The sequence below is a fragment of the Budorcas taxicolor genome, chromosome 8 (assembly GCF_023091745.1).
Source record: "Budorcas taxicolor isolate Tak-1 chromosome 8, Takin1.1, whole genome shotgun sequence".
NCBI classification, from domain to species: domain Eukaryota; kingdom Metazoa; phylum Chordata; class Mammalia; order Artiodactyla; family Bovidae; genus Budorcas; species Budorcas taxicolor.
In genome coordinates this window covers 39,547,352-39,565,451 of record NC_068917.1, presented here as the reverse complement: position 1 = coordinate 39,565,451, position 18,100 = coordinate 39,547,352, and the positions used below count along the sequence as shown (strand labels likewise).

Below are 18,100 nucleotides of genomic sequence, written 5' to 3'. Positions count from 1 at the left end.
TGTCCATGTTCCCTTTGCCAGTTTCATCTTTTATATCCAGCCTCCACCATTACCCCCTCAATACCTCCAAAGTCTACCCTTTTTTTTTTTTTTGTACTGAGCATTAAAGGGGTTTGTTCTCTAGTCCTCACCTGTCAGGTTTACTGCTCCATTTTAATGCAGCAAAAAAGAAAAAGAGAGGCTAAATGTTAGTTGGCCAAGGTAACCAGAGTAACCATGACAACCAAGATTTAACAGCTCATAATTAGGGACATACACTGACACACATTAGAAAATGATAGCATATCAAAATATTTCAAGGCCTCTAATCATGAAGCAAATGCAGGACATGCGAGTACATGGGTAAGCAAAGCATTTGTGTGTGTATTAATGTCAGACTCACTTTTATTCATCAACCTGCAAAACGCTGCCACAATTAATTATATCCTAGGAAGAGTTTGATGGTGGAGATATTATTTGATTTTTAAAAAACATGCCATGAGACAACAACTAATGTACTTAATGGGGAAATACCATTATCCCATATAAGAAATTTAGTTCATTAAAAACAGTCTTCTGTTAAGAGGTACATTGTTCCTTTAAAATACCTGCAAATTGCACTGACCTGCAGAAAAATTTGCACAACTGTATAATATACCACAAGCTAATGAAGTGGCAGAGATGAGTTCTTCAAACACATTTTGGCAAGTAAGGTGATTAGAAATCTTTTTTTTCTGGTAAAAGCTTAAATACATGTTCAGTTTTGGAAAATATAATACTCATCATTGTATCTACAGAGCATAACCCATCTATATAGCTGTGCTAATCCAGAAAAGCAATTTATTACCAGCCACTGACATGACCCATATTTTCCTAGTCACAGAGGCACTACTGTATGTGAACACTTCCAGCTCACTCTCATTGGCACTTTCACCTGTGATAATAATGAGGACTGTTTAACCACGTTCTTTATGCAGAAAGTATAACCTTCACCTAAAAAGAATTCATCTAAATAGTCTTCATGTTGCGGCAAACTGCAAAATATTTTGTGAGTTCTCAATTGTAAGAAACAAAGGTCTACTTCATTGCCAATGAACTATACACCCACATTGCTACAATATCTTCCCTTAAGGTAATCCAGTCCATAGCTTTTGAAAAGTACAAAGTCCACATTTAAACTGTACAAAGACACACACATATAAAGTGAATAATGAAAATGATATCAGACACACAGGTTCTTTGGATTCTTAAAGTGATTTAGCTAGTTACGCCAAGTTTTTAAAAATCCTACAAGTGTTCCTAACTTGGCTTATTTTTAATCAATCAGTGAAGTCATCAGTGAATCCGTTGTAAGAAAACCTATTTCTCTGACAGAGTGAAATACTTCGTGAACTGCCAGTTTTGTATATGGAAAGGCTGTTGAATACTAGAATGAACCAGTGCATAGTCTCCGCTTCATTCCTCTGCCACAGAAATGTCAGCCTTACTGCACATGGGCACATAGTTTGTGCAAATATCTATAAGTTTAAAATCTTTTGGAATTTAAATTGCAGGCTAAGGATTTCATTACAGCTCTTGCCAGTCAAGATGAAGGTGATAATGAGAGATGGAATAAATAAGAGGAGGGAAGTTTATCTATCACTGACACTTGTAAATTTGATTATTTAGTAGCCCTCTGCACCATGCACTCGCCTTGGCACAGGGAAGTACCACGGGGAATAAGATGGAGTCCTTGACCTACAGTTTAGTGGGTGCAGAAAGCCAAGGAAATGGGCAATGGCAGTAATGCGATAGGTTCTATGATAAAGATAAGCAGAAAGTGCTTTAGAAGCATAGAGAAGGGGACCCTAAGGCAGCCTTAACTGCAAAAAGAGGACATGAGGTGGACACTCAGAAAGGCTTTCATTTAGTAAGTGGATCTTAGCTTACTTCTAAAGGGTGAGTGAGAGTTTGCTGGGTCAAGACAAGTGCCTGTGGAATGAGTAGAAAGGCTTTTGGAAGGACCTCCTCAAAGGTGAGAAGGCATAGCCCAGTGTGGATGCCTATTTCTTCATAGCATCTCAAAATATTCTGGACTCTATTTTTTTCCTTGATGATACCATGGAAATACATGTAGGGCTGATTCAAAAGGAAGATTAAAGAGGTAGAGTCCACAGGGAGCCACTGTTGGATCTGGGAAAAGGAGAAATAGGAAAGGTCTATACCTTAGTCACATCTTCCTCATAGTCTTCACACATGAACATGCAGAGGTGGGGATGGAAATGATTTACTCTCTACAGCGTCCATTCACATTAGACTATTACTATTCAAGAATGATAATTTGGCCTAGACCACGCCTTAGTGCTTTCTAACATCCTAATCCATTTTTCCCTTTCATAGTATATAACAAATACTTATCCATTTTGAAATGCTTTTCATAGAGTTACATTTTAAGAATATTTTCTATAGAAATAATTCCTGAACAGTTTTAGAACTAATGATTGAAAAGTCTTACAGATGTAGCAGATGTGCAGGGTAGATGAACATCAGAGAACATTCAATTACTTTATGAATTCCTTTTTCTATGTAGGGGAAGATAGATGAAGGGCAACACAGAGTCATTTAGAAAATGTACACATGTGCTGAAGGTAAAAATAATACAATGCAAGTGAAGAAACCAGGGCCTGGAGTGTTAGCATGACTTTGTATACCCTCCAGCCAGCTAGTTACAAAGCTGGACTTGAACTCAGGTTTCCTGCTTCCATATTTACTTTTTTTCTAAACCTTGCTACATCTTCTCTCTGAAGTTTAAACTGTTACATCATTGCACATGTATCACAGATACAGTCCAGAATTTTAAAAAAAAAATCTTAGTGCAGGAAAATTAACAAAACCTACCAAACATTTCATTAATACTATTCTGATGGTCCTTTAAGACCCTTACAAAGCCTCAGTGATATGTTTTGTTATTGATTATCAATGTATTATGGGTTTTAGCACATTTAAAACAAAGTCAAATGAACAGAATGCAAAATGAAAATAACTGCTATTCCATATTACTATAATTAATAAAAGTAAATCTCCTCAACCAACTCAGTGAGATTTATATTTTTATACGGACAAACCATCCACAGCTATAGACCTATTCCTAACAAAAGTAGTCTTGTAAACAGGTGTATATTACCAACAGGATTATCGAGATACTGTGGAGTCAACAGTATTACATACTCATTCCCCCTTATTAAAGTATTATTTGCATACAGGAAGTAAAATACTTTAAGAATAGTAATGATGATAATCAATTCTGAGTGATTACCAATGACCTGTGTATAAACTGAAAAGCACCTAAAAAGAGACGTATAGTGTTTGTTATATAATTTTCTTTGCTCAGATTCCAAGCTATTAGAGACACTATTCATTGCCTACAGAAGATTTCCTCTTGAACTGTTTCATGATAATCAGGAAGGACATTGTTGGGTCTACTTGAGTTTCAAGTCAGGAATGTTCTTTACTGCTGAAGCAAGCATTTCTATTTCCGAAATGCTTCATGGGCTTTCAGATGGTTAGCTAAATATACTTAGCATTTGAGGATGTGTGCATTTCCCAACAATTGCTTTAGACAATGCTCACATATGCATACAGTAAAATGCAACTTAAATAGCCATAGTATCTTTAAATATGATGCCTTTTTTGTAGGATTAGGAAAAATTAAAATAACTGAGTTGTTATTTTTCAAGCACATGTGGATAAAGAAAACTTAATTACCAAGGTTAGAATCTTATTTCTCCATATTTACATAACTAGTTTACAAGGCCATGCACATATCTATTAAGTGGCATGACTTAATGATAGCCAAATAGATCCTAATGAAATGCAACTTAAAAAAGTAAGCATCTTGTTCATTCTGAGTAATAACAAATGTCATGTGATGTGATCTAGAAATGCAGTTGTCAACAAGCAATTTTCTGCTTTGACCCCCATAGCAGGATGTCAACATAGAGTTGTTTTCTGTAAAACATGTATTTTTTTACTTTTTCCTTATTGTATTCTCTTCTGGTAATAAGTGCAGTACATAAGAAGCAAAGGGTACTAGCTCTTGCCCCCCTGGACTCACATAGGATCTTTTCCTGTTCTGGGGCATGTGGGAACCTTGAGCTTTCAGGCCTTAGCTCTTACACAAGACCCAAGTGATCAAATACAACAGGCTTCTTACCATACATGCTAATAAGATACAAACTGGAAGGCGGAGACTGAAACCATCAACTAAGATATTCTGGCCTGTAATCATTTGCCTTTTCAGCCATTGTAGGGGGTGGACAATTGAGCAATGGTAATGATTAGGAAAAATAATGATTTTTTTCTTCATTCTTTGTAATTCTGAAAGAGGATAGGTAATTTAATGCACTAGGATTATAAACTTCAACTTGACTTTTTTTTTTTTCCCCCCTCAGCCCTGGCATGGAATTGGAAAACAGCCTCAGAAGAGACTTATTCAAAGGAGCAATGTCTTGAAAAGTAAAGGAAAAAAAAAAAAGATCTATTCAGAGAACAAAGGAATGCAGGTAGGAATAATTAATGTAAACCAATGAAAGGAGTTACAGGAGTAGGAAAAAGAAATAATGAAGATAAGATTGTCAGATTAAACATGTAAGCCAGAGTCAAAATGAAGACACTCTCATTTAATTTTGAAGGTCAAGGTTATGGTGATGGATGGTGATTTAGTCGCTAAATTGTGTCCAACTCTCGCGACCCCACGGACTATAGCCCACCAGGCTCCTGTGTCCATAGGCATTCTCCAGGCAAGAATACTGGAGTGGGTTGCCGTTTCCTTCTCCAGGGGATCTTCCTGATCCAGGAATCGAACTCGGGTCTCAAAGAGAAAAATTATCTTGCAGAAGAAGGAAGGGAGTACCTTCACAGTAGCATTCTACAAGATGACACACTACAAAGGAAAACAGGAACATAGATTGAAGTGCATGAAAATAAAATTTGGATTGGAAGAAGAACTGATAGAAAGGAAAGTAATTCAGTCATTTTGAATATCGTATTTTTTTAGTTCAGGAAGAAGTTAGAAGAAACATAATTACTGTGTTTTCTATCCAACTAAGCAGTGACCTAGGGGACAAAATCCTACATGTAATGGAGACAGATATAGGATTAACAAAACGGTACATTAGAAAATATGGGTTAGTGTGGATTATTTGCATCCCACCCGTGGTCAAAGACACTAAGAAGGAAAATGATACCTTGGATTTCCTCTTGGACACAGATGAGAATTCAATACTGAAGATGCGGAATAAGCGTTAGAAGAAAAATGGGAAAGGGAAAAAGTTCATCTTCTTCCTCTCTTTCCTTTCTTTGATCTTCAATGTTTAGCTACTTTTGCTAAATTTTGAGAAATAGCTACAGAAAAAAAATCTCAGTACTCCGGCAAGTTTAATAGTGTTTCAGAATCCATGCTGACATGGAGCAATTAATGATCTAATTTGCTTCGGATTATCTGCTTGGGAATGTAACAACGTCTCAACCGTCATGCAAAGAACTCATACTGTGTAAGTACCTCAGAAGATGGAGATTGGATCCATGCCTGCTGGGCAGCAGAGTCTATACACACTGAATGAGCTCGGTCTTTATATTTTGTTCTAACACTAATGGATACATTTCTCCCCCCAGTGATTACTGGAAATATTTGTACCAAGATCAACCACATAATGACCATGGAAGGATGATAAAGTCTCTGAAAACAAGGCAGCCCCCAAGAGGCGCAGGGCAAAGCCCCCTGCAACAGAGGCGCAGGGCGAACCTACCTTTTATAAAGAAGAATAGCGATGACAATGCAGATGATGAAGACCACCGCGAGCACGGGACCCACAACCCAGATCAAGCCTTCCTCTTCATCTGTGATGGGCTGTGGGTCCAGATCCATCGACACAACCGGATCGGAGTAAGGGCTGGTTGCATACATCTTCTGAGGAAAAACAGAGTCTATGTTAGTTATAAAATAATGACTTTCTAGACAGTATCTTTAGCATTAGAAGAAGCAAATATTCAGGACATTATGGATTTGACAGTAGTTTAAACTATTTAAAAGGTGGAGGGAAAGGAAGAAAAAAAGAGGTTTTGCAATCTAAATTTCTTTATGAAGTATTTAATAATAAAATAATTTTTGATGGTATACATTTTCATAGATACCTTTTCACTGGGATCTATATATTGGAATAGTAAATGATCTTATGAAGTGTAAGTACCAGTAAATTAACCAGTCACAAAATGTTCAATGAGCAACTTACATTGTGCCAATGTATGACATACAATATGAAAAATAAAAATATTATAGTTCCAACCCTTAAGATATAATCACTCATTAAATACTTATACAGCAAAATATAAGTATTTCATTAAATATTATATTTTGAAATATAATATATATTATACATTATATATTATATATAATATTTATATGTGCAGTCTTAAGTATTGCACATTGAAGTCTAAAACTTCAAAAGAAAAGTTCAGTGTTCAAACTATATAGATGCAAGATATATGAAAGTGATAATATGGCTTTCTAGAACATAAAATTTTGAGGACTTAAAAGGATTTAGCAGTTTCTATATAATTTTATTACAATACTGCTCAGAGGTTGATATGATTATTCCCAATAGAAAACTGATAAAGAGAAAAGAAAACCTTATACACTGTTGAGGGGAATGTAAATTGGCACAGCTATTATAGAAAGTAGTTCTTGGTTCCTCCAAACATTAAAAATAAAACTACAATAAAACCCAGCAATCCCACTCTCCTAGGTTTATATCTAAAGGAAATTAAATCACTGTCTCAGAGAGATATCTGCATACTTGTGTTCTCTGCAATATACTCACAATATCTAACACATGGAAGCAACCTAAAAGTATCCTTTGGATGAATGGACAAATAAAATGTGATTACATATATACACATATACATATGTACACAGTGGGATATTATTTGGCCATCAAAAGGAGAAAATCCTGCCAAGATCTTCAATGACAGGGATCAATCTGCAGGGTATTATGCTAAGTACAATAAGCCAGACCGAGAAATACATATTACAGTATGAGTTCTGAGGATCTAACGTGCAGCAAGGTGACTATAGTAAATAACATAGTATCATATACCTAAAAGTTACTGAGAGTAGATCTTAAACTTTCTCACCATACACACAAAGGAGTTACTTATCTTGATCTTGGTAATCATTCACAGTATGTGTATATAAATAAATATATAAAATCATCACAGTGTACATTTTAAATATGTACCACTATATTTGGCAATTAGTCCTCAGTACCGTTGGAAAGATATATGCAAAAAAATTACTTGGTGAAGGAAGGGTTTGAATATACATAAATTCTGCTTCTCTAATATCTAGTTTTGTTCTGTCCTATTTTAGATTAACTCAGAAGAAGATTCTCTTGATTCTGCCCCTCTTTAAAATACTGGCTTTTTCAATAGAGACCAGTCCACAGTGAGCTGCCCCACATCTTAAGAATAATCTAACAGCTCATACAGCTCAAAAAGAAACAACCCAATAAACAAATGGGCAGAAGACCTAAATAGAGATTTCTCCAAAGACGACATACAGATGACCAACAGGCACATGAAAGGATGCTCCACATCACTAATTATTGGAGAAATGCAAGTCAAAACTACAATGAGCTATTGCCTCACACTGATCAGAATGGCCATCATCAAAAAAATCTACAAATAATAAGTGCTGGAAAGGGTGTGGAAAAAGGGAACCCACTTACATTGTTGGTGGGAATGTGGATTGGAATAGTCACTATGGAAAACAGTAAGGTGGCTCGATGGAAAACTAAAAATAGAATTACTATATGATCCAGTAGTCCTACTCCTTCATATTCAGAAAAAAACTATTTCAAAAAGACACATGCACCCCAGGGTCCATAGCAGCACTATTCACAATAGCCAAAACATGGAAACAAACAGTCTAAATGTCCATCAACAGAGGAATGGGTACAGAAGAAATGGTACATATATAATGGAATATTCAGTTCAGTTATTCAGTTATGTCTGACTCTTTGTGACCCCATGAATCGCAGCACGCCAAGCCTCCCTGTCCATCACCAACTCCTGGAGTTCACCCAAACTCATATCCATCGAGTCGGTGATGCCATCCAGCCATCTCAGCCATAAAAAGGAATGTGCTAAGTCACTTCAGTAGTATCCAACTCTTTACAACCCCGTGGACCGTAGCCCACCAGGCTCCTCTGTCTATGGCATCTGACAGGCAAGAATACTGGAGGGGGTTGCCATGCCCTTCTCCAGAAAAAGGAATGAAACAGTGCCATTTTCAGCAACATAGATGGACCTAGAGATTATTATACTAAGTGAAATAAGTCAAAGTCAAATACCATATGATAGCATTTATATGGGGCACCCAAAATATGACGCAAACAAATTTATCTATGAAGCAGAAATGGATTCACAGACGCAGAGAACAGATTTGTGTTTACCAAGGGGAGGAGAGGAGGGTTGGACTGGGAGTTTGGGGTTAGTAGATGAAAACTGTTACATTTAGAATGGACAGACAATAAGGTCTTACTGTATATTGCAGGGAACTATATTCAATATCCTGGGATGAACTATAATGAAACAGAATGTACGTATGTGTGTGTGTGTATAACATATATATATATATATGTATATATATGTATATACACTCACAACTGCCATCGCAAGAGACACAGGGGTTGGGAAGATGCCCTGGAGCAGGAGATGGCAACCCACTCCGGAAATCCCATGGACAGAGGAGCCTGGCAGGCTACAGTCCATGGGATCACAAAGTGCTAGACATGGCTCAGCAACTAATCAACAACTCTCTCTCTCTTATATATATATACACACACATATATACATATATACATTATATATGTAACTGAGGCACTAGCTGTACAGCAGAAATTAATACAACATTGTAAATCAACTATTATTTCAATTTAAAAAAAAAACCTGTTTCTCCTCTCTCACTCGAGCACCACCATAGATCCTATTTTCTCATTTGCTAATCTCACCTTATACAGTTCTTACACATCCAGACATCTTTTCCAGATTAGCCACAGTTGACCAAGCCTTTTCAAAAAACTTTTTCCTTTGTGACTGACAAGGGATTGTGACTTCCAAATTAAACAGTTCATACAGCTTGATATCAAAGAAACAAGCAACCCAATTAAAAAAGGGCAGAAGATCCAAATAGACCCTTCCCCACAGAAGACATACAGATGGCTAAGAGGCACATGAAAAAAATGCTCAACAGTGCTAATTACTAGAGACAGGCAAATCTTAACTAGAATGAGATATCACATCACACCAATCAGAATGGCCATCATCAAAAAGTCTACAAATAAATAAACACTCCTATACTGGTTGGTGAGCATGTAAACTGCAGACAGTGGAGAACAGGAACTGTGGAGGTTCCTTAAAAAACTGAAAATAGAACTACCATATAACACAGTGTCCCTACTGTAAGACATTTATCCAGAGAAAAGTATAATTCAAAAAAATACATACACCTCAGTGTCTACTGCAGCACTATTTACAATAGCCAAGACATGTGAATAACTTAAATGTCCATGGATAAATTAATAAAGAATGCATATATATACATATACATCAAAATATTACTCAAGCATAAAAAAGATCAATGCCATTTGCAGCAAAATGGCTGGACCTAGAGATTATCATACTGATTGAAGAAAGTTGGAAAGAGAAAGATAAATATCATATGATACCACTCCATACATGGAAGCTAATTTAAAAAAAAATTATAAAAAGTGACCCTATTTAGAAAACAGAAATAGACTCACAGGCATAGAAAAAAACCTACAGTTACCAAAGGGGAAATAAGCAGGAGAAGGATAAATTAGTTAGGGACTATTATATATAAAATGGATAACCAACAAAGACTGGGATGGGAACTCTACTCAATATCTTGTGATAATCTAAAAGGGAAAATAATCTGAACTAGAATAGATACATATAGATATGTACAACAGAATCACTTTGCTAAACAACTGAAACTAACACACTGTAAATTAGCTATTCTTCAATTAAAAAAATAAAAACACTCTCCTTTGGTTCTCCTAATTCTATACTGAACCCTTCCTGATCTTTCCAACTGACTATGTCTTGTTAACTGTCTCTGAATCCATTATATGAGCCAGTATTCTTAAATTCTATTCTCTGCCATCTCTTTTTCACTCCTGTGTAGCAAGGTGATCCTCAGCTTTAATTTCCAACCACCATGTAGATTACTTCCCCATTAATGGTCCTTAACTCAGTAACTCTGCTAAGCCCTAGACCTTCATTTCCAAATTCAGTTCCTAGAGATTCCTAAATCTATCCTCAAATTAAGAACTTCGGGTTATTTTTCCAGATATACCCTCCTTTCAACTTGCTAATTTCTCTTTCCTCTCAACATCTAGGAATGAAAACTTAATGATTTTATCTGATCAGTTCCCTCCAGTCTCAGCCCTCAGGTCCTCTTTCCATTGTCACAGTAGCACTTTTCTCATTACCTCATTCATGTTTACCCAAACCATACCAAGAAGTTCTTTCCTCTAGCAGTCTCTACTGCTTCTAGAGCTATTATCCTAAACTGCAGCTGTAAAACCTTCAGGAGGCTCTCCGGTGATTCCTAAATAAAAATCAGACATCTTAGCATGATTCTTAAGGGCCTCCACAATATATATATATTTCAACTTTACCACATATAACATCAGTTCACTTCAGTTGCTCAGTCGTGTCCGGCTCTTTGCGACCCCATGGACTGTAGCACGCCAGGCCTCCCTGACCATCACCAACTCCCCGAGTTTACTCAGACTTATGTCCACTGAGTTGCTGATGCCATCCAACCATCTCATCCTCTGCCATCCCCTTCTCTTCCCGCCTTCAATCTTTTCCAGCATCAGGGTCTTTTCAAATGAGTCAACTCTTTGCATCAGGTGGCCAAAGTACTGGAGTTTCAGCTTCAATATCAGTCCTTCCAATGAACACTCAGGACTGATCTCCTTTAGGATGGACTGGTTGGATCTCCTTGCAGTCCAAGGGACTCTCAAGAGTCTTCTAGAACACTACAGTTCAAAAGCATCAGTTCTTTGGCACTCAGCTTTCTTTATAGTCCAACTCTCACATCCATACATAACTACTGGAAAAACCATAGCCTTGACTAGACAGACTTTTGTTGGCAAGTAATGTCTCTGCCTTTTAATATGCTATCTAGGTTGGTCGTAACTTTCCTTCCAAGGAATAAGCATCTTTTAATTTCATGGCTGCAATCACCATTTGTAGTGATTTTGGAGCTCCCAAAAATATTCAGCCACTGTTTCCCCATCTATTTGCCATGAAGTGATGGGACTGGATGCCATGATCTTCGTTTTCTGAATGTTGAGCTTTAAGCCAGCTTTTTCACTCTTTTCTTTCACTTTCATCAAGAGGCTTTTTAGTTCCCCTTCACTTTCTGCCATAAGGGTAGTGTCATCTGCATATCTGAGGTTATTGATATTTCTCCCAGCAATCTTGATTCCAGCTTGTGTTTCATCCAGCCTAACGTTTCTCATGATGTACTCTGCATATAAGTTAAATAAGCAGGGTGACAATATACAGCCTTGACGTACTCCTTTTCCTATTTGGAACCAGTCTGTTGTTCCCTGTCCAGTTCTGACTGTTGCTTCCTGACCTGCATACAGGTTTCTGAAGAGGCAGGTCAGGTGGTCTGGTATTCCCATCTATTCCAGAATTTTCCAGTTTTGTGTGATCCACACAGTCAAAGGTTTTGGCATAGTCAATAAAGCAGAAATAGATGTTTTTCTGGAACTCTCTTGCTTTAACATATTCTATAAAAATAGACGTCTTGTTACTACTACCAAAATGCTCTATTTTTTCTTTGCTGTCTCCAGTTCCATAACATTTAGTTCCTGAAATTCAACTCATCTTCAACACCTCATTTAAATTTTGCCTCCGTTGAAGCTCTCTCTCTTTAACTGGAAATAATCAGTCATTTCACAAAATGTAAGTAAAATAATTTTAACAATTTGAGGTAATCCTCTTTGTTTTTTAATGATAGTGGTCAATCTATATTGTGTTTTGATCTGTGTATATGCCTTATTTTCTTTAATGAAACTATAAACTCCTTGAAGGTACAGATTTATATAAAATTTATGTTTGTATGCTTAAAGCAGCCAGTACAGGACTTTGCATTTAGTGGGTTCCCAGAAAATCTTTGTTGAATAAAGTGCTCATTTTTGTCAAATGAGTGACATTATTAAAACATGAGACAGTATACTTATTTTTCCATGATCAGTAAATATACTTATTTTCAGTCTGCATTTTTTAAAAAGTAGGGCATATTTTCTGAATTTAAGTAGGATAAGCTCAGCAGTCATTCTGGAGAATACATGCCCACTAAATGCATATATGCTAGTCTCCTTTCCCATTTTCCTTACTATGTCCAAGAAAAAGATTGACTTGACTTTCAGATTTTCTATTGGCATTAAAAGATTAAAAACTCAATATATTCCAAAGCTTCTTAGAAGTAGATAAAAAAGGATAGATATGTACAGTATAAGGATTTACACAAAGGACTTGGCAAATACATTTTATATCCAAGAAACATGATTCTTTATATAATTGTTTTGCTTTAAATTTTCCCCTATTTTGTAGGTCACATTCAAACTATTTGGGAGACTGAAGTAAGCAAAACTATGTGATGTGAAATTCTCTACCAAGAGCCTTTGAGATAATAATCTTGGTTAGTCAAGACAGAAATCTAACCAGAGATTTTTCCCAAAGTACATCGATTTCCAACCCAAATCAGGAAATAAGAGACATGTGAAAATGAAAAGAAAAATGTAAAATTATACCAACCTTATGAAAAGCAGAATTTGTTCAGTATGTGCGGGTAATGGAAAAGGTTAAATGTTAGTCATTCTAAACCAGTCCTTTGATACTCTTAATGAGGCAGTTAACTGGGGGACAGCTCACGTCACTGGTGGGAAGGTAGACATTTTCTGTATGCAAATTACCACCCCATCCTTTCATCACTTATGAAAATCTGGAGTTTACAAAAGACTGTATCCCTACAAGAGCATTATATGAGTTGAATGCAAGTCTCTTCTAATAAATGCTGACATGGACACATAGAAAACAAAGGAAATACTGTTAGTTTTGAAAGTGATGTTGAAAAAGATAATGAAGAAAGGGGCAATTTAGACAATTTACATTTGGAAGGAAATGCTAATTATATAATTTATTCATATGGTGATACTTTCCAACACTAGTAGAAACATTTGGGAGACATTAGAAACCAGAGTCTCTGACACTGCATGAGCTGATGAACTTCCTTTACGTTGGAGTCTCTGATCTGCCTCAACGCTCTGAACGTGCTTTAGGAAATGTCCTAGAGCTATTTAAAGAAAATGTCTTTAAATATCTAAAAATAATTTTAAAAAAGAGTATGATTCCAGCATCCCATGCTCTGACTTAAAACCTTCAACTAGAAAGAGAAAGCTTATCTGTACATTAAAATTCCAGGAAGCCTGTCACTTTGTTTTCAAATGACACCCTGTGCACAAAGGTAAACCAGGCAGAAAGGCTACCTTTGTGTTTTGATTTTCCACGAGGGAATTCCTTCAGTCATTTGAAGAGAAGCCCCACTCTATATGCTAACACCTGATGCGGAGAAATCTTTGATATATCTTAGACTTCCTATAGAGGGGAAGGGCCTGGCTCTACCTAATTGCCATACCTGTCAGTTTTAGGCCCCCAAAGAAGATACAGTTTAGAATATATATATTAAATGTTAATGTGACCAGCCACTTCAAAATCTACCTCCCTCGCATCTACATTCTCGCCCTCTCTCTCTGTCTTTTTAACATTCAAAGCAACTGAAGCACAAAACAACGTAAGAGCAAGATGAATTACATAAAAGAAGACAACTCATTATTTAGAGTACCTCAGGAATCCTCTGTTTTATTGAATTATTTTCTAACTTCCTTGGCTTTTCACTGATAAAGTCACTGGTAAATTGCTATAATTTAAGATACAGGCTATGCCTGCCTTTTCCTAGAAAGAACTTCCCTTGAATCGGGGCAGAAAGCACGATGGGCTCACTGGCAGTTCTAGGAGAATAAAATACATACGATCACCACTCCCCTCTCAGTCGATCTTTTCAAATACTTGGAAATATACTATGTTTAATCTCAGAGTTTGTTAGTTCCTATTGTAATCACACAGGCTAAGGTCTATTAGGTATTCTCCAACAACATACCTAGTACTAGGTGCACACACACACACACACCCATGCACACACACATATATATCTACATATTTGAGAACAGTCAGTTTAAGAGGATGAGTGATGAGAAAAGAGATGAGCAATGATAGCTGTCACCTTTCTATCCAGACGTGTGTCACATTAAGATTCCTATAAAAGGAATCCAAATTGAAAAGGAAGAAGCAAAACTGTCACTATATGTAGATGATATTATAGTATATATAGAAAACCCTCATGTCTCCACCAAAAATATTATTAGAACTAGTAAATGAATTCAATACATTTGCAGGATACAAAATTAATATACAGAAATTTGTTGCTCTTCTATATACAAATAATGAACTATCAGAGAAGGCAAGAAAACAATCCTGATTAAAATTGCATCAAAAAGAATATAAAACCTAGGAATAAACTTAACCAAGGAGGTGAAAGACCTATACTATAAAACACTGATGAAAGAATTTGAAAATGATAAAAAGAATTGGGACGATGTCACCTGTCCTTGGATTGGAGGAACTAATATTATAAAATATTCAAACTACCGAAGGTAATCCACAGACTTAATGCAAACCCTATCAAGTTACCCATGACATTTTTCACAGATCCAAAACCAAATAACCCTAAAATTTATATGAAACAACAAAAGATTTTGAAAAGCCAAAATGATATTGAGGAAAAAAAAGAACAAAGTTAGATGAATCTTGCTCCCTGACTTCAGACTACATTATAAAGCTGCAGTAATCAAAATCGCATGGTACTGGCACAAAAACAGACTAACAGATCAATGGAAAAGAAAACAGACTCAAGAAATAAGTCCATGCACCTATGGTAAACTATTTTGCCACAGAGGTGAGAATATATAATAGAGAAAAGATAGTCTTTTCAATAAGTAATGCTAGGAAAGCTGCTGCTGCTGCTGCTAAGTCGCTTCAGTCGTGTCTGACTCTGTGCGACCCCATAGACAGCAGCTCACCAGGCTCCCCTGTCCCTGGGATTCTCCAGGCAAGAACACTGGAGTGGGTGACCATTTCCTCCTCCAATGCATGAAAGTGAAAAGTGAAAGTGAAGTCGCTCAGTTGTGTCCAACTCTTCGCGACCCCATGGACTGCAGCCTACCAGGCTCTTCCATCCATAGGATTTTCCAGGAAAGCTAGACCACTACATATAAAAGAATGAGATTAGAACATTCCCTCACTTATTCCCTCCCTTATTATATTCACAATAATCTTAAAATGGATTAAGGCCCTAAATGTAAGACCTGAAACCAGAAAACTCCTAGAAGAGAATATAGGCAGGAAATACACAAATCGTATCTTTTTATTTTTCTCTCTTAAGGCAAAAGAAATAAAAAAGAAAAAAAAGCACCTAATTAAACTTTGCACAGCAAAGAAATCCATCAACAAAACAAGATAACCTACTGAGAGAGAGAGAAATATTTGCAAATGACGAGACTGCTAACTACTTAGTATCCAAAATATAGGGCTTCCCTGGTAAAGAATTTGCCTGCAATGTGGGAGACCTGGGTTTGATCCCCGGGTAGGGAAGATTCCCTGGAGAAGAGAATGGCAACCCACTCCAGGATTCTTGCCTGGAGAATTCCATGCACAGAGGAGCCTGGCAGGCTACAGTCCATGGGATTACAAAAAGCTGGACAGGACTGAACGACTTTTACCTCACCTCACCTTATCCAAAATATAAACAGTTCATACAACTCAATATATATATATTTTTAAAGATAACCCAGTTAAAAATGAGCAGAATACCTGAACAGACATGGTTTTGAAAGAAGACATACAGACAATAGTCACATGAAGGGAGGCTCAACGTCTCTAATCATTACAGGTGAATGAGTAAAGAAAATATGATATATATATATCTATAAATATATGCAATGGAATATTACTCATAAAAAATTATGCCATTTTAACCAACATGGATGACCCTAGGAAGAATCATGCTTAGTGAAATAAGTCAGAGAGAAAAAGACAAATACCGTATGGTATCACTTACATGTAGAATCTAAAATAGTAAAACAAGCTAATGAATACCAAACAGAAACAGACTCACAGATATAAAGAACAAACTAGGGGTTACCAGTGGAGAGTGAGAAGGGACTTGGGGCAAGATGGGGGTCTTGGATTAAGATATACAAATGCTAGAAGAAGAAAAAAACAAGAAACAAACGGCACCATGCACTATTGATCTGGACTTCATAAACCAAAAAGCCACCTAAATGTCCTGTGATTAGAGACACAGCCTCATCTGTAACGAAATCACAAGCAGATTACTTAGCAACAGTCAAAGAGTAGACAGCCTGTTACTACATTTAGGTCAAATCTCATGAGAAACAGTTAGGATGCACGTAGCTCCATATCCCCACATTCTGGTGAAACACGTATTTAAGAATACCATAGAAAATAAGATGGATGCCATCACATTTCACTTACAGACTCTGCGTGTTCCATCACTGCTAACACAAAGAAGACATACTCTTGACCACTTTGGAGCTGCTTGTTTGTAAATCCACCATAATGTTTGTCATCCCCCAGGGTGAACTCGGTGGGAAGGACATCAAAATGAGCGGCAATATATGGCTTTAATTCAACTTCTCTTCCATGACGGAGGCTTCTGCGTTTCCTAGATATCTCTTTAAGCAACTTAAAGAAAAAAAGTGGGAAACAGAGAAAGAAATGTAAACAATAATAACCCAACTTAATGACAGTTTAATAAGGGAAATTAATTCAGGGCTGGGAACAACCCAAATACAATGTGTCCACTTCTCACGCATGTCAGCATTACTAAATCTCAGTCTGTCTTCCAAATGCCTGTCCTCCTGGTAAGGTAAGACACTGCATTGCGGGTGCAAGGCTCAGGCCATAAACACAGCGCAATTAGATCCTTTTCTGGTAGCTCACATCATTGTCCACTCGAATGAAATCCTTTCAAGGGACAAGAAAGCATTACAACTTGTCTATGGAAAAAAAAGTCAGTTTGATTCACAAAAGCCTGTCATGCAGGCTTTATCACTGTGATTTATTAAACAAGTACTAACCTCAGATAAAGTCAAAGACCAACATTTTGAAGAGATTAGTACCATGTTAGACTGCTTTTAGTAATGACATAATTTGGATGATGTATAGTCCCTCAAATAAGCATAAAATAGACTTTGATGACCAATTTTTAATTAACATTTTAAAGAGACATTGTCATTTATTTAACAATTTTTGGCTCGACTTGTCTCCTTGATTAACCACTTAGGGTACAATTCCTTGCATTTATCACGACAGCAAGTTTTTTCAGAGCTAACAGCTCTCTGGAGATATTAAATTATCTAGCTAGGTGATAAAGGCAGGTTAGAGATAAAATAATTATATTATCCAGAATGAAACAAACATAAACATGCATATATACAAATCCTTCGTGTATTTTGAAAAGGAAAAAACAGTACAAATTATGGTTTGATACTCTATTGTTTTTGGAGTCACTATTTGGAGAAAATCATGTTAATGATATGACAATTTCAACATGATGACTAAGTTATCACCGCTCCCATTAAATACTGATATTTTATAGGGCTTAGGGAAAGTTTATAGCAGTCTGAGATGCCTTTGAATTTAAGAGGCAACTTAACTGTTTTTTTGAAAGAATGCTGATTTATTTTACTACCTTTATAGAGAAGACTGTTTATCTGAGACCCTACACAATGAAAGCCAGGCTTCTGTAATAATAACAGCTGCAGACTACGCACACGGCAAATACCAAGAGCTTCTGTTAGGAACTTGATGGTAAACTTGTCTCTAACACAAAGTTGTAAAT

General features: G+C 36.5%; 1 protein-coding gene across 1 annotated transcript in view; it reads right to left on the bottom strand.

Annotated features, from left to right (window-relative positions):
- Positions 1-18,100, bottom strand: part of PTPRD (protein tyrosine phosphatase receptor type D) — a 440,423-nt gene that overhangs the window by 140,012 nt on the left and 282,311 nt on the right. The window contains exons 21-23 of the mRNA XM_052645411.1: positions 16,732-16,941; positions 5,766-5,926; positions 132-143 (exon numbers count right to left, since the gene is read on the bottom strand). Coding sequence (XP_052501371.1) covers positions 132-143; positions 5,766-5,926; positions 16,732-16,941 — 383 coding nt within the window. The remainder of the gene's footprint in view (positions 1-131; positions 144-5,765; positions 5,927-16,731; positions 16,942-18,100) is intronic.